The sequence below is a fragment of the Pholis gunnellus genome (genome assembly GCF_910591455.1).
Source record: "Pholis gunnellus genome assembly, chromosome: 19".
NCBI classification, from domain to species: Eukaryota; Metazoa; Chordata; class Actinopteri; order Perciformes; family Pholidae; genus Pholis; species Pholis gunnellus.
The window spans coordinates 3,093,719-3,120,201 of record NC_136546.1 but is presented as its reverse complement, the minus strand read 5'-3'; the positions used below and the strand labels follow the sequence as shown (position 1 = coordinate 3,120,201).

The 26,483-nt window shown below is 46.4% G+C and overlaps 1 protein-coding gene across 1 annotated transcript; it reads right to left on the bottom strand.

The window, feature by feature from the left end:
- On the bottom strand, window positions 1-26,483 carry disp1 (dispatched homolog 1). Its single transcript, XM_079180061.1, has 9 exons — window positions 25,839-26,483; window positions 9,851-9,880; window positions 9,168-9,291; window positions 8,401-8,528; window positions 4,997-5,091; window positions 4,591-4,688; window positions 2,912-4,501; window positions 2,494-2,757; window positions 1-2,392 (listed from the first exon to the last, which is right to left on the bottom strand). The coding sequence occupies exons 1-9, from the start codon at window positions 26,459-26,461 to the stop codon at window positions 572-574; spliced, it is 4,773 nt and encodes a 1,590-aa protein (XP_079036187.1). The 5' UTR covers window positions 26,462-26,483; the 3' UTR covers window positions 1-571.

Here is a 26,483-nt window from a genome sequence, read left to right as displayed (position 1 = left end):
TAAAATAAAAAGACATTTTAATCATACAGTACATCTTTTATCTGAGGCGTGTGGAGACACAGACACTCCGCTCCCACCAAGACTAAAAAAAAAGAAAAAAGTGTCCGGCGACGACTTTTTCACGACTTGTAAAAATGTGGCACATTTTCGTTCGGGCTGATGTGATCATATCTGACGACAAGTACTGACAATTAATCACAATATCACAATATATACTATACCATTTCATGTCAGTGCAAATGGCTGCTGTATGAGTATATTAAACGCTGGAGTTAGCAAAATTCCATGACGGTGCTTTTGGGAAAAGACCAGTAATTTCCCATAATTATATAGCTTTAGCAACAGTGTAAAATGGAACACATAATGTGGCACGTGAAGACCTGGTGAGTAGAAAAAAGACATGTAAACAGATTATAGTTAGTAGGTCTGTGCTGTTTAGTGGAACACATTGAGGCACTTGGTAAGCAAACGCGTCACAAACCTTGTTCGATTGCACAGAGACATTATATGTGTCATTCCTTTTTCTGCTATTTGTTCTGGATCGAGTGTTTATTGAAATATGAATTTATCATCAACATAAGCTTTCAGAAGAGGGATTGGTGGTTATCGCAATAGGAGGCACGCTGGTTTCAGTTCTTGGCACGCTGAACTCTGAAGCTGAATTGCACTTCACTTTCAACGTCCTGTTAAAACAGTAGAGTTTCTTTGGAGAGGCGGAGGACGCCCGCTGTCTTTTGGAGTTCCGCTTGCACTTTTTGACGCTTTCCTCCCGTGTGACGGGAATACTTTTGAGCTTCTCCTGGTTGCCAGGGATTCTACAACAAGCGTCTGTCTGTGGGGTTGGATCTGTAGTTGTGGTGGACACGTGGTTATCGCCGCAACAAAGGTCGCTGTCCCTTCCCGTCTGTCTTTCATGTCTGCTTGTGTGCGGTGAGCACAGTGAGGGGGAGGAGGGGCACTGAGTCTGAGCTTGTGTCAGGGCTGGGGTGCTGATATTTTGGCTACTGTCGAGGCTTGAGGGCCCCGTTTCGTTTCTGTGGTCGTCCTCGTGTCCCGCAGGCTCTGAGCCAGCAGCCGGGTCCGCGGTTGTGGGTCTCTGCTCTCTGGCTGAACCAGCCTGCAGGGTTGCCGTGTGGACGCAATACTTCCTGAAGTGGCAGCTGTGGGCAGGTCCTTGCCTGGGGGCCACTACTCTTCCCTGGGAGCAGTGGTGGAAATGGGAGGGGGGGCAGTGGACATAGTGCATACGGCACTCTGTGTGTGTGTAGACCGGGTCCAGGTTTGTAGGGAACAGAGGCGGGTTTTGTGTGCCCGGGGTGTTTCCTGAGAGCGGGAGGAGCTGTGGGGTGGGGGGGCAGGAAGGAGAGTCCTGGGGAGGCTGAGCACAGGAGTGGGGGGTCCACTGCTGAGATGGATGGTGAGCAGGGGAGGGGTCCCCACAGGTGCAGTTAGCGTTTTGAGAGTACTGGCACCTGGATGGCGTGCTCTGTGCGGCCACGAGGCCGTTCTCAGGGCCGGTTCTGCCGGTCTCGGTTTTGCCCTTGTAATGGATGTGGGAGTAAGGGGCATTGTGGTGCTGAGGAGGGACTCCATTGTAGAGCTGAGCACACACCTCCTGCTCCTCTCTGGGTATATCTTCAGTCTTCTGACCGGAGGCCAGGGGCTCCAACTCGTAATGCTCTACCTCCCCACCCCTGCTGTCCAGCTGGTACTTCCCCAGGCCGGAGCCTTTCCCTTGAGGCGAGGGGCTCATGGACGTGACCTCGGAGAACACCTGGCACTGCATCTTTTTGGGTAGGGGGATCTGGCCGCAGGTCCCCTGGGGTCCCAGACAGCGACACATGCACTGAAAGAAGAAGGTGGCGAAGGCCCAGCTGATGCACATGATCAGCATCATGAACGTGCCCAGCTGGGTGTAGGCCAAGACGGTCGAGGGCATCATCATGGCACCGGCAACAAAGGTGGTCAGTGCCGCCATGGCGATGGCAGAGCCCATGCGGCTGAGGGAGAAAATCACCTTTCCCTCGCGGTCGGGCTCAGGGGCGAGCCGGTAGGCCACGCCGTAGTGGACGGCGAAATCCACGGAGAGCCCAACCGCAACGGATATGGTGACGGACTCCAGGACGTTCAGTTCCCAGCCCAGAAGCACCAGGGAGCCGACCGTGACGAAGATGGTGCCGGCGATGGACAGGATGGCGTACAGACTGATGATGACATTCCAGGTGGTCAGCAGCATAACGCTGAAGGCCACAGCCACCGACAGCGCCATGGCAACCAGAGTGCCGTCCGACAGGCTGTCCTGGAGGTCGTAGAATTCCAGGTTGCTGATGAACCAGCCGTGGCTGAGGCCTGCTGGGGCGTGCCGGAGCTCCTCAGTGATCCAGGCATCCACCTGGAACAGAACAACGGTCATTAATGTCAGAAGAACCAAAGCAGATACAAAACGTATCCTTTACATCAAGTTGCACCAAATAAACACCTAGGTACTACAACCTCAAGGTAGAACTGGTACATCTTCTCATAGGCCAGGGTGAAGAGGTAGGTGCTCTTGAACTCCAACACGATGGCTCTGATGGTGTCGTTGATGTCAAATCGAGGTCCGGGGGTCTTGCTGTCTAAATGGTAGTTCGTACTCCGATCCAGCTCCATGATGGCCCTCTTGATGCACAACTCAAAGACTTCCTGCTTGTAGGGGAAGGTGGACTGACTGCAGCAGGGGTAGACGGAAGCCTCCTCACAGTCCTGGTTCTCCATCCACTGTTGACAGAAGGAGGGGGTTGAAGTTCATTATATTCAGTGGAATTTTCTAAATTAAACCATAGTGATTATACCGGGTAGTGTCAGTAAGATGTCCTTCAATGTGTACTTATAATTAAATACATACATATATATACACAAATTGAGTACTGACCTGTTTGAACGTCTCAATGAAGCAGCTGGTGAAGTCCTGCTCCTCAGACTGAAAGATAAAGCTCTGATTTCTCAGCTTCTGGCAGAAGTTGAGGATCCACAGCTGAGAGGCTGGACTGGCAATGTTAAAGCTGCTGTCCAGCATTAGCTTTCCCTTGTTCTTTGGGTTCAGGGGGTCACCGTTATCCACGGGCATCACGCCCCAGATGATGGTGATAGGCATGTGGAGGTCCTCGCCGTGATGAACCCTCTCGAACATGAAGAGCTTCTTGTACTCTGCGTCGTAGCGCTCGAACGGGTGCGAGGAGCGGAACACCTGAAACTCCGCCAGCTCCAGAGACGGGAGCTTCATCTTTGGGTTGACGCAAACCACATAGGCCCCGCCCATCGTAATGGCGAGGAACCCGAAGAGCCAGAGGTAGCGCAGTTTGATGATGATGCAGGGCAGCACCTTCTCGAAGAAGATCCGGGACCCCTCTGAGACGGTGAACAGGCAATTGTTGGCCTTCTGACAAAGACCCGCCCAGAAAGTCCGGGTGCAGCAACCCCTTTGTGGGTGCGGAGGCTTGGTGCAGGGGAACATGCTGGGCAGGTAGCGCTCATGTAGCACCACCACAGCCGGGAGCCACGTCACCATGAGAATATAGTTCACCAATATGGCGGTGCCTGCGTAGACACCAAAACACCGTATGGCGGTGATGTTGCTGACGTAATTTGCATAAAAAGCGGCAGCGGTGGTGAAGCTGGTGACGAACATGGACAGGGCGGCGTGTTGTAGCGTCACACCGACCGTCTCGGCCAGCTCAGCGTGTGGTTTGTCGAACTTGGTGTAGTTCCACACATCGCAGAGCACGAAGGCGTCATCCGCGCCGATGCCGACCAGGATGATGAGGGCCGTGAGGTTCATGAAGGGGAAAAACTCAAAGTTGAAGACCAATCGGTAAAGAAAGTACGACACGATCAGCGAGCTGATGATGGCTATTATCGTCATCAGAGTGATGAAAACGGAGCGCGTGTACACGCACATGACCAGCAGGACGATCACTATGGCTATGGCGGGGTACACCGTGTCCGTCAGGAGGTAGTCCTGGAAGAGGTCGTGTTTGATGCCGAACTCGATCCCTGTGACTGTGGTGATGCCGTCTGAGGAGTTCCAATTCTCAAAATTGTCTAAGTAAATGTTCATCATCGACTCTCCTTTCTCCGTGGGCGAGAAGAGCATGCTGTGTTTGAGCACGGGGGGAGGGTACTCCAGGCTCTTGGGACTGAGGAAGTCTTTGTCCACCAGGAAGTGAAGAACTTGGTAGATGGCGTTGTACTTGGTGCACTTCCGGGGCACGGTGGCGCACTTGAGCTGGTCTTTCCTTCGCAGCGCTATGTCCCAGCAGTCGGGTCCCAGTGTGCCGTTGTGGTAGTACTTTGCGCACGAGCGCAGGATCTTGAGCGTGTGCGATACGTCGCGCTCTGTGATCTTCTGGCAGGACGACCTGTTGGCGAGGGCGGCAATGTAGTTGCCGAGCGTCCAGCTCGGACAGCAGGAGGCGTCATTGGTGCGCTGACAGAGACTCCAGTAGTCGCGATGGGAACGCACCTGGGAACAGAGAGAAAAGGTGAATTCACAAATAAATAGAAATCCTGTATCATCATCATCAGTCTGGAGGATTGTGCTGTCCTACGCACCCTTGTGTTGTCCAGATTGCACATAGATTTGATGGCCTGAATATTCCACAGGTTCTTCCCCTCAGCTGATGTGAAAACCAGTCTAGAGTACCTGTCCCCTGCGTAAGGAAAAGACCTTTGTTACTCAAATGGGAATACCATCTTTCTTGAGTTAATACAACTTAGGACATATGAGACAATTCTACCATCTGACTGAAAAAAACCTGTTACAAACATATGCAGCTATACTGTGAGCCTATTTGGGTAAACTAGTACATTTTGTAGATTACTTCTTATTTTAATTCAACTCAAAATACATAATATATTTATAATTGATATATGTGTTGTATTGAGTTCGCCCAGGATCCTTTGGGGGCTGTTTGGGACTTTCAGGGAGCCTTTTGGTTGTTCTTTTCTGTATTCTTACCTGGCACATCACAGAAGAACTCTTTGCTGAAGTCCCACTCTGCTTGCCGTTTGTCTCTTTCAAAGTGGTCCTCGGGCCATCTGGGTTCTTGGTGACTAAAAAACAATAATAATTAAAAAAAGAAAGATTAGCACCAACATTACTTAGATGTTTGTTTTATTCAATCAGCCAGAAAGGCAACTTTAAAAAAAAACATGGCCATTCATTTTATGCTTGACACTAGAATCACTGCCTCGCAGTCATGTAGCAGTTTACACGCGAGTGTGCACATCCGTGTCTGTCCACGGGTAGTCTCGCATTCTGCTGCAGCAAACTGTAATAATTTGGATGGCCATTTATTGCTGCTTGCTCGAGGACTTCTCGTGGTTAATAAAAGCTTTTATTGCCGGTTTTATACTGCCACTCACTCACTACTCTTAACCGGCCCCTGGCCGGCAGGGGGTCGCTAGTAATAACACAGCAGAGTGCATCTTGGGGGGGGGGGGGGGGGGGGTGCTGCTCCTTCTTCGTCGGCGGGGAGGGTGGCTGCTGCTGCTGCTGCCACATACGCTGGTGGAGGTGTGCGCGGCGCGTGCGGATCGGGGAGGAGCTCCGCCTTGCGCGATACAACGGATATTTGTAAATTGTCCGACTTTTACATTTTTTTTTTTTGCTGGCGGATTCGCGGGCCACATAAAATGACGTGGCGGGCCGGATCCGGCCCGCGGGCCGTATGTTTGACACCCCTGCTCTAAATGGACCATCATTTACTAAATGAACATCATGCTGTATTGAAGAAGACTTGAAACTAGAGATTGAGACCATAAACTCATGTTTACAATGTTTACTGAGGTAATAAATCAAGTGAGAAGTAGAGTCATTTTATATAGACTTACATAGACTTCTATACAACCAGAGGAGTCGCCCCCTGCTGATTAGTTGAGAGAATGCACGTTTTAAGACACTTCCGGCTTCACTCTGCAGAACTGGAAGTTGCCGCCTGATATAAACGCTTCAAGTTGTGGTTACGATCGTGAGACAGAGCTAAGTTGCGTGTCTGCACAGAGCTGGTGCAGACATCGGCATGGATTAAAAAAAGAGCGTATCTGTTGTTTGAGATGTGCGAATGAAAATTCAGTCACACAATAGAGCAGTATTTTGTGCCAAATTCGCTGAAGCCATTCTCGAGATATCTCATTCACGAGAACGGACGGAAGACCCTTTGGTCACAGCTTTCTCTGGCACGGAGACATAAAAATAGCCACCGCCGTAGAACTGGCAGTCAAATCATTGTTTCCCAAGAGTCTGATCCTGCTTCTTAATGCGTCTTTAATTAGCTGACTATCAAAGCATGTGGCAGCCATTTTTATGTTTATATTGTGTTCTTTGAGTTTTACTGCACTTTTGTTGCAAAAGAAAATCTCACAAATCTTTATCACAATTCTTTTTAGGTGCTGGAGCTGATGCCCTCCAGAGGCTCACAGTGCATTCTGAGGAAGAGCAAAGGAAGACTAGTCGCAGGATTCTATACACGGTGGACCGAGATGCTGTTGTGTCCGAGGCTGCAAAGTCAACGTGATACAAAATGAAGGAAGCAGATCTGATGCTTAGTAATGAAATAAGCAGCAGTAATTGCTGGTCCCCCCCACCGAAATCAGATGAATGACGCAATGCAGTACTAGCATACGGGTGTCATTAAAATAATAATCATAATAGTGGCTCTGATTGAACGGGGGGCCCCCGAGAGGGGGGGTGTGGGGGGGTGTGCAGACAAGTCTTTGGCGTACAGGTTTGCATTGTGTTCTTTTTGCAAGAATGATGCGGCGGCGGAGTGCAGAGTCGTGTAGGTGCCTGCATGCCAGCAAACGAAGGATGATTAGGGTTCAGACAGGCCTTCTTTCAGTGCGTCTCTGGAGCCCCCCAAAGAAAAAACTCCAAACAGGAAGGCAGAGTCATCAGGTGGCTGTCAGAGAGAGACCGAGGGGGTTGACAGACGGAGGGGGACGAGGCAGGGAAGCTCGCTGACAGCAGCAGAGGGCTCTGGTGGGCGCTCCGTACGCACACAATTACATCCGCGGACAGACGCGTGGAGCGAGACAGAGGGGGAGGACAAAGGGATCCACAGACGCAGCAGAAAGGATCCATTTTCTAATCAGCACAGTGGAGATGCAGTTTTTTCTTAACATGGATATATGATATATATATATATATATATACAAAATCTGATTCACAGGGGTGTGGCCTCACTGCAATGTCATTCATCAGAGACAGCGTGTCATGATTTAGATGTCAACGTAATAAGACAACCCAGCCATTACAGGTCAAATGGATGACTTAAAGATATAATATGTAACTTTTACACATTAAAATGTCATATATATATATAAAAAATACATAAAACTGGAAAAATTGTTCGGGAAATTCTAAGTACACAACTCGAGAGAAATCTGTAATTTAAAATCATGTTTAATATGACAACATGATGTGACATAATGTCATATCCGCTTCGCACAAACGTCAGCGTTGTGGTTATCATATATAGATGTTTTTATCCAGTTTAAGCCACATTGTTATACATTTATAGATCTCTGGGTTTTTCCGGGATGAAGGATTTTCGACGTGAAGTCCCTCCGGGACTACCTTTGTATGCTGAACCTTTTTTTAAGCGACACTGCTTTATTCAGTGTTCTTACCGGTTTTAATCACCGGGTCCGGGTGTTTCGGAGAGGAGATCTCTGCAGTAACAACCTCCTGAACGATGAACACTGAAGGAATCCAAGAAGCTGACTGCAATGAAGACAACAACTCCCATGATCCCACACTACTTCAGCACCGTCGTTTGTTATACTCGAGTTTTGATTGAGAGCAGAAACTGACATATTGTGCGTTTAATTGTCTACAACATTGATAGAAGCAGGAAAAACAGATCTGACATTGAGCAGTGATGTCAGACAGACAGACCTGCTCTGGATCAGTGGACAGCCTCCCACTGACAGAGCACAGTGGACGACCTTGTGGATGGACAGATCTTAGTTTGCTCCCCTTTCCTTTCAAGAAGGGATCAGACTTTTCAGTGCGACCCCCCACCCCCCAGGTTGTGATCGTTTAATCCCCCCCCCCCGCCGCCAGTTAAAGGGGGCGGTGGTGGGGTTCAGACAGTTTATAAAACTTAGTTTAGTAAATAAATATACAGAGAGAAAGAGAGAGAGCGAGAGAGAGAGAGAGAGAGCGAGAGCGAGAGAGGAAAAGTACAGTATGAGGAAATATATTTCATAAAAAAATATGCCAAAATGTAATTGATTCAATGCTTTGAAGTCACTAAATTGCATTGCAAGTTATTACAATTCCTGAGCAGCTTCTTGGTTAAAAAAAAGAAAAGTGTGTGAAACTAGTGTGGATGGTGGAAGAGATGAGTGGGACGTTACTTTTTGGCCTGCTCGTCAGCGTATTTGAAGGGGTAGTTGGCCAGCGTGGCTTTGTAGCCTGTGTTCTTCACCATGTTGTTCCAGGTGACCAGTCGCTGCCCAATGGCTGTTCCCCGAGGCTCAAAACCCTTTTGGGGGAAGAAAGAAAGAGAAAGAGGGTTTGATAAAGTGTGTTCATGGTGCTGATACAAAGTGAGGACCATGTCATACAGTAGCTATCCATTCAACCTGGGACCAACATGCTTACATTTTAAAATCACCTCGCAACATTGCAATGATAATGTAATAACCAGTACCAGCTGTGCATTGAGAACATAAAAGGAAGAGGAAGTGGGCGTTCTTGACCACACGAGCCAATCAAAGCAGCGGCTGCAATCAGACGCCGTTTGAATCACACCTACTCAGTATTCAAGGAAAACCAAATGGAACTGACCCTGATCTCAGACACTATCTATACTTAGATACAGCTGAGAAAAATAGACAAAACAGCAGGCAAATGTGTGAATATGATTTTATAAGTTGCTGAAACTGAAAGCTGTGTGAAAATATTAAGGGTACTAATGCAAACAGAAATTTTTATGTTTTATGAGGCAGATTTTCCTCTGCACGTATAAACAGTACGAGCACTTTCACACGAGTGTATAACTATAGCCGTGGCAGTCAATCCAAGTATCTGTTTGGAGTTTGTTATTTGTAAATGTCCCATATCTAAGCTCTGTGTTGCAGGAGAGCCTCCACAGAGGAGAGCATGGAGGCTCTGTGCTCACCAGCAGTGGGTCAGAGAAGTCGGGCAGGTCGGGCACCAGGACGCCCACTAGGGCACACACCACGATGAGCACTGTGCACACCCCCAGCACCACCACCGGCCAATCAGCAATCAGCTCGGCATAGCTGGAAACAAGAAGGAAGTCAGTGAACACAGTGATGACATTCACAGGATGAGGTGGTTTTAAATTCAGACTAGTTCCAGACACATTTTAGTCATTTTTATCCTTAATAGTTTTAGTCGACGACAAAAGGTTATTACATTTTCATCAACGTTTAGTCAGAATGTTTTCTTTATAATTTAGTCCTGTGTCAGATGTCCTCTTTTAGTCATCAGATTATATTTAGTCTAGTCCAGCCAAACCAATCATTTTAGTCAAATTTATCTCACACAAGATTTTATTTTATGTTAATGTGGCCTGTTGCCTCTATTAGACAGTGTGGATTGGTTTTGAGACAGCAGTTTACTGCAGCGATACAGAGAGGAGGAGATCCGACCTGCTGGCTAACAGACGCCAGGTACAGAGAGAGACTCCCGCCGATAACTCATGACTCACTACTGAGGAATGGCGGCTCTGTGGGGGCCGTGATGGATGGGTGACACAAATAAAATAAAAGGGAGGAGAGAGCTCTGCGATCCAGAACATCAACACGGAGAGAAAGGAAAGTTTTTGGCAGGTCTCACCTTTTGGGGAATCGAAAGGGCCTCACAGGGCTGAAAAACAGAAAGAGGGAGATGAATCAGGCTCAATGTTTTCAAGTCAAAGCAACAGGCGATAAAAAACACATTGGCGGAGACTTCAATGAGCAAAAGTGAACATCTTGTCTTTTTAATCCTCTGCCGTCTTTCCAGCAGCGGACTCTTGGACTCTTGGGGTCACGGGGTCACTGAAAGCAGTCAAAATGACTTGGCTGTTAACACCTCTTCCCAGGAAACGTCTCACAATACCCGTTGCTCCCGTTTTCAAACCCTTTCAGATGTGACGGACATGCTTACAGTACTCGCGTTTCTGATACACAAGGTGCCACACACAGGAGTTTACCGACACACACAGAGGCATACAGTGTGAAGCCTTCAGCTGCTCAGGATCCGTCAGCTCCTCTTGGGGGGCGGTGGGGAAGCGTCCGGTATGCCGTGAGCAGCGAGCACCCCGGGTGGAGGGGAAGAGGAGGAAGGGGGAGAATCAGATACGGCCACCGGATCACAGCAGGGTTTGGAGGAGATAAATGTCACATGGGCTAAAGGGTCAGCAGGGGGACGAGGGATCTAGTGTATGTGGAAAGAATATGGGGGGGGGTCATACTTGTATTCTGGGGTTCTACTAGAAAATGTTTACATGCTTTATTGTAAAAAACAAAACTTCATCTGAAACACTCCGTTTTAGCGCCTGTCTCTTTAAGAGCCCCCTACCGAAAAATGCCAAGTCTGCTCTGATTGGTCAGCGTTCCCCGGTCTTCCACATCTGCCTGTCTTCACAGCGTCACTGCAGTGTGTCACCTACGCTGAGTTTAGCATCACTTCTACAGGCGACTGTACCGTTGTGACGTCACATCCTGAAGTCCGGACGACTCGTTTAGAGGCACAGTGCCTGGATATGGGCTGTGAGCGTCTCGATACTGTCACAGCATTTATATTGCACCTAGACCTGCTTTATAATAGGAAAAGTTAATCTCTCTGGTGGAGGAGAGTAAAAAAAAACAAAAAAAAAAAGAGTCTTCACTTCCCTGTGAGGACATTAAATAACAACCAGGACCACTGATCCTTGGATTTATATGCAGCCAGAAAAGACTACAGTGTACAGATAAATTGTCTGCTTTAATAGCTTCTCAGTGCATCACAGATTCACTTCCCCACTCTAGGAAATGTGGCCTTAATTGAACCCCCCCAAATGGCACAGAGGAACAGGAAGTGAGTCCTGGGGTGGGCCTCTGCTGCAGCCAATCAGGTCACGAGCACTCAGGGCATTGGTCCCGTCTGAGATTTAAGCAATCTGGCCAGAGGGCCCAAAGTGGTTGTTTGTCGTATTTTTTGCCTGTTTTGCCATCAAAGTTAAATTTGCGGAATGTTCTACTTAGTGGTAATGGGAGGCACAAATTAATTTGAGCTATTGGTGAGGAATTTTACTCTACGGGGGGGGGGCTGTGGGGAGGCCGTAAATCCCTTTAAACGTTTCACTGCACACATTAATACGACAGCCAGATGTAAGTGGTCCACACAGAGACACACAGACACAATATGCATCTCTGCACACTTCTGGAGACACATATGTGATGGGTGTGAAAAAGTGACTTGATCAAGTTTTTTTGTGTTCTATGAGACTTCTTCATGCTCTCAAATATTGAAATATTGAATTATTATAACAATATAAGTGACTACTTCCCTAGGGCGGACTTTCCCTTCATCAAGTGACCTTTAACCTGGTTTAAACAAACAGTGCCTAATGAAAACCACATTTTCCCTGCCCTGCTTTCAACTAGCCGCCAAGGGAACATTCTGTATCGCTAATGTTATTCTTTTCACTGTGCTCTTGTCTTTCCATGTATGGCCTCTGACTGCAGACCTCAGGACACAGATATGGCCCAAAAATGGAGGAGAGGAGCTATTGGAAATAGTTGGAATGGATTCACGAGAGCGCTTTCAGGCCATATCTATCAGTCTGCTGAAGGTCTGTTTTGAATTTTGGTCTGCGGCGCTCCAATCGGAATCCATTTTCAGCCGATTGGAAGGACGCGCAGCATACCTGAGCAGGCCATTTGGCCCGAGGACTTTAAAACGGCAAAGATGAATAGATCGGGAATCCATCCAGTCAATGGCAATAATTCATCCCCCTCTCATAAAACCAGAGGGACCTTTCATAGCAATGGAAGGAGATGAATTCAAGATCTGGCGAGTTGAGAACGTCAGTGCCTGGGACTTATATTTTGGGCTCAATCTGTCGACTAAACAAAAGGGACCCGACGCCATCAGACCGATGCACGTGGAAATAAATAAAAAACACCACGGTGGGGCGGTTGGTGGGTGCCAACAGAGAGAGGAAGAGTTGACTGATGATCACAGAGGCTCTAGATTCAGTAGTTCACTCTCTCCCCTGGCCCCCACTAACCTTTCAGTGTTATTCTATTTACCAGAGGGAGTGTTTCAGGATCACCGAGCTAATTAATAAGGTAAACACAGACCTCGGGCCGCTCACTCAGCACCGTGCTGACAGAGGGGAGAAGCAGATGGGGACTCTCTGTGTGTGTGTGTGTGTGTGTGTGTGTGTGTGTGTGTGTGTGTGTGTGTGTGTGTGTGTGTGTGTGTGTGTGTGTGTGTGTGTGTGTGTGTGTGTGTGTGTGTGTGTGTGTGTGTGTGACCTACACACGTTTTTTGGGGCTTTCTGAGATGAACGTTGACGAGCAAAAGAGAAATGCGATGAGCTTTTTTGGTGGCGTGGGATTTCCCTCAGAGAGATGTACAGCGATGGCTCATTTAGAGCTTCGAGTGTGCTTGAAATGAGCGGATGTGTACCAAGTGTTGTGTGACCATATCTAAACGGCAGAGGGGCGTAGAACCTTTCTGAGTGGCTACAGCCTGGCGTCATAAAGAGGGCGAGACATGGTGGGAGAAACGGGACAGCCTCTCTACGGCTTCCATAATGTTCTAATTGTTGGAAGCAGATCTCCAATTTCAAAGTCAGAAAGGTGTGAGTGGCTTCCAGACTGCAATCTGACAAGCACTTCACTGTAGCATACATGACGCCTTTAGCAACAAAGCTAACCTTTAGGGCCCAAACCTTCTTTTTCCCCCATATTGATCGATAATTATCACAATATATACTTATTAATAATAATAATAATAATAATGCTCAATACGCAGTTTTAACAGTATTCTCCTTCGGACAGAATCCTAACAGAAGAAACTAGAAGGTTAATTATGGTTATAATATACTATTATGTATTACAGCGTATTTACGGTTTGTCTGGTGTTTTTGTAGGTAAATTAAAACAGATTGAAAAATAACTTTATCATAAACAAATCTCATCAAATTATCATTGCTATCGTGAAGATTGTATCGTGAAAATGTTAGAGTTTTATCGTCTCGTGTTTTAAACTTTGGACAGCATTTTTTAAAAAATAAGTTTATGGGATAGAATACTACAGCATAACATATAGTACATCAGACACGAAAATGTCAATCTCATTTCATATTTTTCTTCAAACGTGAGTAATTCTGCCAGGTTTGTGTTTTCAAAGGACGAGGTGTTTGCACCAGGGAACATACAATATTGTGGGGTAATGCGTCCATATTTGCAGATTAACGTGCATGAGTCTGTATGTGCGTTATTGTAGAGGAGTGTGTATGTGTGCCGGCAGGGTTCAGAGGCAGGGGGGGGGCCGGGGGGCTGTCAACAGACGGCCGGGTAAATACTTTGTGAACGAGGCCTTCAAGTCGGAGCAAGAGTAATTAGTGTCAACCGTCGGGCAGCTGGGTCCGCCTCGCCCCGATTTGTGCCTTGCTGGAGCGCTGCACACATTTAGAGGTTGGACTGGACATGGAATAGACCCAGACTACCAGTGCTACCATTGGAATGACAGACTAGTTAGGCAGAAAGCCACTGCACTGTGCCTGAGAAGGCTCGTGGGTGTATATTTACACAAAGACTCTCACGGCTACAGCAGCGTACTGACAGGGATGCTAACAATCACCCAATCAGAGCCCAGGGTGTATGACATTAATACGGCTGTAAATGGGAAACGGGGATAGTTAACAGTGTGTCAAGTAGAGACAGTTCAAGAAACAATTCTAATGTTTGAATATGAACTTTAAAGTTCTCCTATATTCATATGCTGACAGAGTCTAAAGCGGGGCTTTTAAGTGGCATGTGATACGTGGGTTGTCCAACAAAAGGCCTGAAAACTAATAAGGATGAAGTTAGTGGAGTTTCTGTAAACAAGTAATAAAATCCATCAGTGCAAACTCTTCAAAACCTATAACTCAATACATATGAGAAATACCTGAGTGTTAGAAGAAGAAGTGCTATGAAGAGGACGCTTTGTGTATCTAAATGTATTCAATATGATCTTCAATACACTTCTTCTGGACCGTTCTAACCTCAAGAAATTTGACAGACAACACTTGACAAAAGAAATCTGAAAATGTAATTTCAGGACAATAAATCTAAAGGCCAATGTTGCAATAAAAAAAAGCAGAGACATGTGTTTAAAATGAGTGGGCTACGCTCGATGTTCCGTGGTACATCACCCTCAGCAGCAGTAGCAGTGTGATTCACAGGGCATCACGTTTCCAACAGGCCTCCAATAAACAGTGGAACAGGCCCGCGCTGTTTAAACACACGGAGGTCAGCTGGGGACACTGTCCTCTCATCATCGCCAGAGACATGGGACATTTCACGGCACGTGTAGTTAAATGTCAAGTGGAGGAAGTTCTGTTGTGCGTTTCCTCACATCTCTGTGTAGGGAAGCATGTGGTAGAATGTCTGAACGTGGGTACATTGTTATATATCGGCCATGTCTGGATGTTACATGTCACTATGAGGACAACCATGAGCTTCTATTTGTTTTCATATTATCATGTGTGCCTGAATTTCTGAGTTGTGTCATCTATTAAAATATGTAAATGCTGTGGGAATCAAAGCGAAATAAATTCAATGATCCCCCCCACAATGTTTCAAAGTGGGATTATTTTATGTGTTGCAAACACAAGTGGATCGGATACAACCCACTGAAGAAGGTAGTTTCACGAAAACGTGTTCTTTAATTAGAGTAAATGGACAACAAATCATTGATGTTCGTGTTCTGCTAGTGTTAGCTAGCCTTAGTAACACGACTAACGCTACACAAGCTAACGTAAGCAGCTCTTTGTCCCAGAAGTCGGCGTAGATGCTCGTTTCTAGCTGCTCCTGGCTTGCTTGTAGCCACTGGTTCTTTTCTGCAACATGTCTGAGCCTTATATCTATATTCTGAAGCAGAAGGAATGGAGGTAATGTGTTTTCATGTCTGCATGTGTGCGAGTCCACTGGTGAGCACGGGCTTTTCTGGCTGCACCTGCCGTTCCCCCGAATTCTTGGAGGTGAAATACGGGCCGCGCACAAATTCCAGGCATACAGGACTTCAGCACTGTAGCCAACAGTTACAAGCTGTCAGTCAGCGTGACGTCTTTATTATGGCTGCTTCTCGCCTGATCTTTATGTCTTTAAGCTCACAAACCCAGAAGCAGAGCACATGCAAGAGCGTGGAGCAGCTGGTACAGAAACCTCCAAACAGATCTTCACATAACAAGAAGTGGTCCGGGGCATAAATAATGTAGGATCCTATGCTATTAGAACTGCAGCCATTTATGGGATTAGTACACCTTGCTTCTACAAGGAGAAATGTAGTCTAACTGTTAGAGAGTGCCGGCAGGAATCTCTCTTACAAATTAATGAATGTGTCTGCGAAAGGCTCAACACCAACAAATATGGATTGAGGCTGAATATTTCGTTGGATAAAAACATGTTGTGAATTCTATCTTTTGGACTGAGGACCGACATAATACGGAGAGGAGAACACCGCACTGCCTCGCTCCCCGTCATGTGAAGTCAACGTAATGAATGCAGCTTCTAACTATTGGGTACAGCCCAAGTTATTACCCATGTAGCCCTCACACCAGAGAGAGCTCTCGTTAGCAAGAAGAATGCAAATGCCACTATTTGGATTCTTTGGTTTTGAACCAGAGAACTTATTTATGTGCGTCTCTCTTCTGCTTTTTTTAGACGATCATTTCATACATCGCTGGTTTCCATCAGGAGGGGAATTTCAATATTGTCCAACCAAAGTTTCACCATGCATTAAAAGAGAGCGATGCATGTTCAGGCAAAAGGCAATATTTCTCATTCGAGAGACAATTTAGCTACAGACCATGCTGTTGGGGAACAGGTCAAAATGAATTCAAAGACACATGGTGATGAACCTTGTATCTTTTTTTAAATGTTTTCTTCAAGGGCCAAGAGGCAAAGCCTACACTGGACAGCCAATACAAACTACCTCCAATATTAACACACATACTGTATACTAATGCTCACGGAGAGCAGTGCCATAAGATCCGACCCGTCTCCGACTCCTTGGTCGCCTGCTGACTCAGACACTGCCTGTTGCTTCACTGATTGTTGTTGATCTCATCCATTAGTGGGAAAGGTAGAGAAGGAAGGAATGTGATGTCCAGGTTCTCACTCCATTATTACCTCATCGCCACGCACCATCAATCTATTGTCCTCTGTGCTTTAGTTGCCGGTGTTTTGTGTCTGACCCTGGGCCATGTGAGGACATGGTAGCTGCAGGTATTTCCGTCTCAGGCTAACCTTCATCTGGTAGATTCTCCTCTGAGGACGTTATGTTTTCTGTTTGCTTTTGGCAGCAGGGTTAGGGAATAAGTACTGGCCCCATTTTCATAAAACTTGGTGGAAAAGTGAAGCATGCACCAAGTAAGAACCCATACAATTTTGGAGTTGATCCGAATCCCTTTTGTCAACACTGCGACATCAGGCTTTTGGTCTGCGCTCTCCGAGTGCCCCTCTAGTTTCCTTTGGCTTTGGAGAAGAGCTCTGGTGATATAAAGACACCTTGCAGCAGACAGTCGCTGCAGTCTCATTTGTCAATCGTTACTTAGAGGGAGATCAAACGCATCTCAAAGAATGGAACTATGATATCTGATGCTATTTTGACCAAGATCATTTTAGGAGACCTTGCCCCAGTTGAGGCCCTGAGGCTAGGAGCCTTAATGATGATGGCTGAGTCAAAGCCTGTCCTCCCTATTCCCTCAGAGAGACACTGTGTGTGTGTGTGTGTGTGTGTGTGTGTGTGTGTGTGTGTGTGTGTGTGTGTGTGTGTGTGTGTGTGTGTGTGTGTGTGTGTGTGTGTGTGTGTGTGTGTGTGTGTGTGTGTGTGTGTGTGTGATAGGAAGGGAGAGTGCTTGGGGTGGAGGGGTCTGGAAAATTCCAAGTGGAGGTTCACAAAGTGCAGGAGAGGAAATAGAAACACAGAAACTTGCTGTTTATCTGAAAAAGGTGTGCCGCTTGGTTCTGTTAGTTTTAAACAAACAATAATGTGAAGAAATAAAACCCATTAAAGACATGCATGTACTCTAGAAATCCTAATGATGTCTTAACTAAATATTGAGAGTCAAACTATTTCATAGTGAACATAAACTACACTTTAGCTGAACTTTACTTCACTTTGGACCCCTTTAGGTGTTCTGCAGGCCCAACATCAAGCACCTCTGTTTTAAAAGCTGGTCAAATGAATGTCTAGCATTGGGGGAAAAACATGAAGTAGAAGTGAATTACTAAATGTAATATAAGTCAAGTGACAGAAAATGTGTTAAAAATGTTGATAAATAAAATGTCACTGGTTCCAGCTTCTTTAATGCAGATATTTGTTGGTGTTATTTCTGGAGAACCAGAACTGCAGATATGAATGTTAAATAAAAGACTACGGAAGACATTCTGCTAATGTGTTCGATGACCTTAATGAAATCTCCTGCCACCTGTGGGTCTTTGGATTGTTCTGTGCTTTCAAACACACCATCTTTGAGCTTTAGACCGTCGTTTGAATACGTCATCTATCTTTTTTTCTGACATTTTATGGACTAAATGACTGCTTGAGAATATAATCAACACATTCCGTGGTTATAAAAAATAAACATTTGTTGCAAATGTAATGAGAAGCAAAAACAAAACAAATATGCTGCTATTAATCTTTAGGTTTAAGAAAGTTGAAAACGTGCCTTACATCTATGAGAGCAATTACTGACTATGCACACTATATTATTATGTTTCCCGTGTATTCTGTATAAATTCATACCATAGCTAATTAAAAAAAAAATGGATAAATCATTTTTTGACACCCTCCAACTCTTAAAAACATCTGGGGATTTCCACACCGGCATTTAGAGAACCGCTAATTCACTGGCTGACTGTCCTGCTGTTGCACTCACTAGTTGACTTGCATGTGGTAGAGCTGGTTGGGTTATTTTAGTCTGGTGACTATGTTTTTGGTCCGTTCATTTGGACCAAGACTAAAGGCTTGTTCGCACCACTCCATGTTTTTTGTTTTTTTTCAAATAGCCACTGCTCATTTCATCTGTAAGCCTGCTGTAGCCGCAAAAACAAACTCCTGTTTTGGCCAAAAGTACCGAGCCTCACCTCGCTTAAAGCAGCAGCAGACGTGAGCTCAGGCTTTTTGTATTTATTGCAAAGTTAATAAGGTTTAAGTTTAGTTATTGTTTCAGCTTCTTGCAGCATGTCCACTGCCTGAAAATGTCATGTTTGAGTCACAAATTAATAAACGACCATCACTTATTGAAACTTAGTACATCCAGTGAGTAAAACATTTATTTAGCTGGTCTGTAAAGCACACCCCGATCAGATCAAAGACAACAAAGCCCTAAAAAACCCAAATACATTTGGCCACAGTCTGGACACATGTAGTAGTTTATCTCTTTCAAAGTGCTGGGAAAATCTCAACCAGCCATCTTTATCCAGCTGAGGCCTGGCTAGCTGCTCAGACAGCTTATGAGAAGTTATGACAATGTCCTGCTCCCATCAGGCTTTGATCCCGCTTCATGGGACAGCGCTGGGCCTTTGATCTGGGATGGCTATCTTTATGGGCTTTGCTTCAAACCCAGGAACTATACTTCTGAACCTGGGGGGGGGACGACGACGACGACGACGACTAACACTCGTTCAACTCAGTAAGCTATCAGTTAGTGGATTCAATCTGTAAACCAAGAATCACACACACAAGCACCACTTTAAATCTTGTGTTTAACAGAGATGTGCTCACATACGTTTCTTGAAAATAAGACATTCAGCATGAAAAAGCATAAACAAATGACTAATCCACTAAAGAAATCTTAAGTCGACTAAGATCAAAATGACCGATTGGTGGACTAACCGACTGAGAGGGTGCAGCCCTACTCCTCAACCACATTACCTCCTGAACCCACATAGACCGACAGGTCCATCCTCTCCCATACGTGCTTCAGCCTTGCCTTCATCCAGAGCAAGAACTCCATCATGTCTCGACTTTTCTACTTCCGTGGATATTCGTTTTCATAGCAACCAGACGCAATCACTAACCAGTGCACGACATGTGAAAAAGGAAAAGCAACGCATGCTTCTCCTAAACCAATACATAGACAATCATACGTTTACTAAAAAACACCAGCAGTTGTTTTGTATTCAAAATGTCAGCATGCGTCACACGTTTATCCTGGGCTAACCTCGCAGCTCCTACAGTGCAGAGAGGATTAGACGGCAGTAGATCTCCTCCATCCATCACCCAGCTTCTTCACACACGCCCCAGGAGCCACAAAATATACACATACATAACACGCTTGTTGGTTTTTTCTAGACGCAATCTTTTCTTCTCAGTGGAGGTTAACACCATGTAACTGGGGCTGTTAACTGAATTATTTCGGTGTATAGAGAAGATAGAGCCTGCAGGCTTTTAAAAAGACCCTGATTGCTAGTTTGTCTCCCTGTAAATGAACTGTGAAGGTAAAGTGGCCCAGAGGGTCACATATCACCACCAATGCGGATACATCACAAAGCTATGCAGAATTATGTTTCCCGTGCCTTAGCTAACACATAGCTAACATTAGCTCGCTAACAGCTAACGTGTCCCATCATTTAGTCGTCCACTGCCGCCCTGGTAGACGTACGGTGCTAAAACTATACTTTGTCATGCTGAGACCTGATGTTTTTAGCTAGCTAAAGAAAGAAAAATACATTTGGTGAGTGACGTAGAGACGCTGTAAACTGCTCTGGTAGCAGTGGCGACCTGTCAATCACAAGGTAGCCCCGCCCTAAAGCATACTCTGCTTTATGGTCTGTTTGACTCTAAATGGACCATCATTTACTAAATGAACATCATGCTGTATTGAAGAAGACTTGAAACTAGAGATTGAGACCATAAACTCATGTTTACAATGTTTACTGAGGTAATAAATCAAGAGAGAAGTAGAGTCATGTTCTCATAGACTTCTATACAACCAGAGGAGTCGCCCCCTGGTGGTCAGAATGCAAGTTTAAGACTCTTTAGCATTGGCTTTAATTTTCAAAACCGGAGGTTGCTACCTGGGTACCTAGGTATATTCTTAAAGTCATCTTTGAAAAGTACTGAAATGCACATTTTTCCGAATATAGTTCCTTTGCATCAGAAATGTTGTACACATATGTTGAAACAAGAAAGAAAAGGGCAGATTTCAACACTTGAATGAAAGCATGACACCTCTAAAAGGATGGTTGTAAACTACTGAACTGTGTTTATATGTATACAGTGTATATATCTACTATATACTTACAGGTTCAGAAGATTGCGAGGCCTTTGGCTTGGCCACATTGTCTGGTTTCTCAAAGACTTGTTATTATTTATAATGTGCTAAGCCTCGTCAAGCTGACACCCTGAAATACAGAGCACACGGATCACTTTCAGACAAAGCCTTGCTGGTTGAGGCTTGCAGCAAGAGAGCGAGAGGTGGAGGGAGACCAGAGAACGGAGGTAAAACAAAAAGAAAGAAGTAAGGGCAAACAGAGCAGAAACTACAACTAAGGCTTCTGATGAAGCTCAGACAGGTCAACACTATGCAGACATGCATGGTCCATCCAAAAAATTAATAATAGTTCGGAACCATCCATCTGATAAAAAGTTGCTCAATTGCGCATGATGAACTGCTCCTCACTTTGGAGTCGTCATGTTTTTATACAGCTTCATAGCAACCAAACCACCTGGCGCCTACAAAGACAACGTGATTCAAACTCGCTCAAGATAATAAAAGCTGACCTTCCCTGAGACGCCGTCGGAGGGAGTGAGACAGGAATTCTTGCTATCTGACAAGGCGTGAATCTAAACCAAACTCGTGGTTGCCGTAAACAAAGGGAGCTGCTGCGAGAGAGGCATCGGTGAAGAGGGCAGAAACATTGAGCTCCAGGAGAGCAGAGTGTGTGTGTGTGTGGGGGGGGGGGGGGGGGGGGGGGGTTAAATACTCGACGTGACCCCCGGATGGTTGAGTGTCAGTGAAGTGTTTGGTGGCTGTGTGTGCACGCTCATTGGTGAGCAGGTAGGAGCAGGTTACCCCGGAGCTACACTTAATCTGTGTTGTCTCATTCTGGGCTGCATCTGCCACAAGTGTGCACTCAGAGCCCTGAAACTGGAGCTGTGATGCAAGTGTGCATACTTAACTGCAGGATAACCATTTTGGACTGCACGCTCTGGGCTTTTGCCTCAATAGCAGGGACTGGGTGTCTTTCAAAACTCGCTTCCAAACAGGAACCGGTTCTAAATGAGTAAAATACCCAAGGTATGATAAGGTCCAGAGTTAACGGTTCTGCTATCGGTACTTTAGAAGTCCTCGTCTTAAACGTCCTCGCTCTGTCTCTTTGTGCTTTACTCTGACACACGGCTCAGTACAACGTGTGGCTACATTTTACTCCAGTAGATGCTGAGAACTCACAAGTAAAGCAAGAAACAGCAGCAGTTTATCACAACATGTGACCAACAAGCAGAACATCAATCCGTGTGTGGATAAATAAAATTATAATAATTCATGTGTTTTTCACCTCTATCATGATAGCGAGCTAAAGAGCATTTTCAAGTCACTTGTGACGATTCTTACAAGTATCCCGTTAATGGCAATTCATCACGATCAACTTATTGAGTGTTAAAAAAAACAAAATAAAAAGTAAAACAGAAAGACACAGTCAACTGGAACCTGCATTCTTTGGTCCAACGTCCCAAACAAGCAGCCGCAGCACAGAGGAAATGGGATCCAGTGCTGTGGCTTAAAGGCTCTCACCTGGAGAACTTTTAAACCTGCTGGCACACACTGAGCTGACCCGGCCCAAACAGCTGACATCCCAAGGACACGCCGTTTCCGTCCGATCCTAAATAATACACATAAAACGGCTCCGAGAGATAATCTTACAGCGGAGACGCAGACGAGCTCTTAACACTTTTAACAGACCCAGAGTGAAAAAAGACAAAGACCGAGGGCTGAATGCTCTTCTTTCTCTTTTCAGCACACTGTACGGAAACCGCTGAGCTGTGCCCCGCCTTCTCCAAAAGGTTCGCCTCATTTCATGCGTGGGTAAGACCCCGAAGGCTTTAGATGGCTCTCAAAAATAGAAACATTAGGAAACAAAGTACGGGCTAATCTTGCTAAATGGATTAATGCTTGGTGAAGCTGAGAACAGGGGCATAAAAAATCCCCTGTTGTGAAACGGACGTATGAAAGGAGATAAAGTCACGACTTGTGTGTGTGTGTGTGTGTGTGTGTGTGTGTGTGTGTGTGTGTGTGTGTGTGTGTGTGTGTGTGTGTGTGTGTGTGTGTGTGTGTGTGTGTGTGTGTGTGTGTTCACAGACGTAATCCCTCGGCTAATCTGGCAAATCGCGGCTCCGAGGCAGATAAAACCGATATCTGACACCATCTTGTCTGACTCCATACCCTCAAATTATGGAGGGGATTAGGGATCTGTAGTCTCTTGGTTTATGTCCATGTGACTACCATCGAACTTCAGCCAGCACACAGCCCTGAAATAAAAAGAGGGGAAACGGCAAAACTACACAAGTGAGACAGGTATATAGTTTCCTTACGTCTAATCTCACCATCTGACACACACAACTGTACAGGAAAGTGGGGGGGAGGGGAGGGGGGTGCAGTCTTGGAGCAAACCCCGGGCCCCGTAATTCAAACCTGTCATCGCTGAACAAGAGGGACCTGTTTGGTAAATAAAGAGAGCGGAGACGTGAACGTCCCGCACCACATCTGCTCCCCATTCTGATGTGGAACGGGAAACAAGAGAGGAGGAGGGAGGGAGGGAGGAAAAGAGAGGGAGAGACTTAATAAAGTGAGAGAAGAAAGAGGGGGGAAAGAAAAAATTGAAAGTAAACTGAGAGCGGGGAGGAGAACTAACCCCGGGGGGGGGGGGGGGCTGTTGTGCGTCTCTTTGCCCACCCATCGGGTCTGGTGCGCTGTGGCTACACCAAAAACCTCAGCTTTCAGTGCCACCCACAGTGTTCTTTCCTTCTAATGAAAACGATGAGAGAAGATCCGACTTCATTTCAGTGAGGAAAATTCCACGTCGAGCAGTGAAGAAGATATAAAAGTCTCATGCAAATCAGATTCCCCACAACGAGCCGCTATCATAGAGAAAATGAGCCGACATGAGTAAATAATCACTTCTGTGGAGACGGTAAATATAGGATTATGCAAATGATTATGCAAAGGCTTTAAATGGCTCCAGTTTCACGTGCGGTGGAGGGCCTGTGGTTTTGGTGTAAAAGGGGGAAAAAAAACAACTCACTGAATGTGGATCGCTCGAGGAAAGAAAGAAGAAGTTTGCCAACGAATGAGTTCAATGCCAACATTCTGCTTCTGACTGGAGAAGGCATGGTGGCCATGAGCGTGCTGGCATGCATGTTTCATTTATTTTTATTTTTTTTAACTTGCTAGATTCCTCTCGTGTTGTGGATAAACTTTGCTTTGGCTGTTTGTATCCCAGCAGCCAGGAGGGTCGAGCAAACTAGAAAACTGTAGACTAGAATGGTTGTATGGCCCCGCCCACTAGTCCTTAGATAGATCCTGAGACATTACGTTCACGAGAATGGACCGGACGGACGGACGGATGCACAACCTGAAAACAGACATTTCTCCCGGCACGGAGGCATCAAAACACGACACAAAGCCGTACACAGATAAGAGCCGATACAACCGCGAACCGACCGAGGACGTCAACTATAGGCCTAGAGTGTCTTTGAGCACCTTTTAAAGCGCTGTACTAATAAAATGTATTATTATTATTAAAGCTGATCAGATCCCCACACATGGGAGCCTGTGTTCAAGGAGACGGATGCATCTTCACTATGACTGCAGTTTGTAAAAGGTTAAGACAAAGAGATCCACTGACCCTTGAAGGCTGGAGACACAACTAGGGATGTAACCGTTTAACTGTTAATCGACAATATGAATTTGGAATGATTAATGCTATAAGATAAAACAGTTAATAAACATAAATGAAAAAACTCAAAGAGGATCAGCTTGCCACTAAAATGATGATGAATGCTGGTCAGCCCCCCTTAAAGTGAGCCTATGGCCCTGATCGCTGTTCATTCGTTATTATCTAATAACGCTATAGTGCACAACATACATTGGTATTAGGAGGACAATTCAGGCCTGGAACAAAATGTCTGAAGTAAGGTTTCCAACGGTTACAAGGATGATCCAACGGTTTTAGAGTTGTACCTTCATTCTGAAGGACTCCAGTCTCCTAAACTAAAAGTTCTTTGTTTTATTGAATTTGGCAACAAGGTAGGGAACAAGCGGTTGCCTGCGTGCTCTTTTTGCCCTACATCTGTCTACACCTGTCTGGAGCAGCAAAGACAAAATCTTCAGTGAAATCATGAGCGAGTTTAACTCACACATCGCAGCTTTGTGCCACGACAACTCACAAACACAAAACTCAAAGGGCAAAAGGCTCATCATTGACTTCCATCAGTCAGTGTACAAACTCTCATCTGCCGTCATGGGGGTGTGACCCTGACCATTAGCAAACCGTGACAGCCTCATCATGGAGAAAACTGCTGGTAAAAACAACCAAAATCCTGCCCGTATGTATCACAGTCCCTTAACCACCGCTCACGCTGCATTCCAGGCCCAACATGATCCCTGAACATGGATGTGGCATGTTGTTTAGCATGGGGGCTCAGGCAGGCAGTGATGGGGGCTATGAGAGGCCCTCTGTTACCCAAACTGGGGATATGTTTGGGGTCAATGAATACATAATCATCCACACACATACAAGCAAACACACAGTGGAGCTTGGTGTAGAGAGATATATGCTCTCTGCAACTGGACCAAGCATGTCCGAACTGACTTATGACACAAACCGGACAATTTGTTAAACGTAGGTCTCCATCACCCCCCCCCTCCCCCCCTCATGGGAGGTCCTCTCCAGAGGAGAAGGGGAGAGAGGGTTCCTGTTAAGTTACTGCTGACCAACACAAAATGCTTCCCGATTCTGCTGCTTCAAAAACAAAAGTTTACAAATAACGAAAACTGAGGGAAACGTCTATCGTTTAGAATTTGTATGAAAATGTGTTTATCACCAAATTACTGGAGCTTTGTTAGCGGCTATTCTTCAATAAAACAAGTCTTCCAATAGGGCAGAAGAGCAAGCAGTGAAAATAACGGGGGGCTTTTATTGTGAAGAATTTGTAGGAAATGAAAAGTGTTTGACAGCCGCTCTTCTGACCACGAACATATCCAAAGGTTATCCGATCAGGCAGGTCTCATTAAACTAACTGCAGACACAGACACACACACACACGGCTGAGTTCTGATCCTGTGCATCCGATCACACACTGAAAAGGCAGCAGACAAAAACAACAGCAAAACTTACAAGACACACACACACACACACACACACACACACACACACACACACACACACACACACACACACACACACACACACACACACACACACACACGGTGTCTCCGGCTATTAGAGAGATGAATTAGTTCAACATTTCAGATCAGGGAAATAGCAGAATGCTGAGAACAAATCACTCTGTTTATTGAATAAACCGAGGTGTAATCTATTAGGAGAACAGGACAAAGCCCCTCCCTCCCCCGTACCTGATTCCAGGCGTCTGGTTCTGGAGGTGCTCCTGCCAGCGCTGCTGGTGGTGGTGTTGGAGACAGAGCGGGGAGGACGGGTGAGGAGGATGGGGGTGAGAGTACGTGCAGGTGGAGAGGCAGCACGGGCAGGATGGAGGAGTCCCGGGGTGGGGGGCGGATCCGGGCCCCGGAGCCGGATTCTGAAAGAGCGGGCACTCCTGTTGTCCGCATGGGCAGCACGGGGCGGGGTGGAAGGGACAGTGCTGGCAGCAGAGCGGCGGGGGCTGAAGAGAAGGGGAGGAGGAGGATGAGGAGAGGGTGGAGGACAGGTGGCGATTGGTCGGCCTTTGGGAGTCTGTGAGCGCTGGGGAGGAGGGGGGAGGTTTCCTCAGGGAGCCGTTCTGTTTGACCACCACGCCGCCGTTCTGGCTCGGCCTGTTGGCTCTCTGGACGACGTGCGACCTCTGCTGAACTTTAGGCGCCGTGTCCTGCGCGGCGGCGTCTCCGTCTGCAGTTAGGGGGTCCTGGCCGCTGCTGACCGGTGTGCTGGCGTTTGAGGGGGCGTTTCCGTTGGCGCTGAGAGGATGGTGCCCCCCGTTGCTGAGGGCCAGAGGGTCGCCACAGGTGTCGCTCAGGGCCATGGTCCTCTCCCAGCGGGCCGGG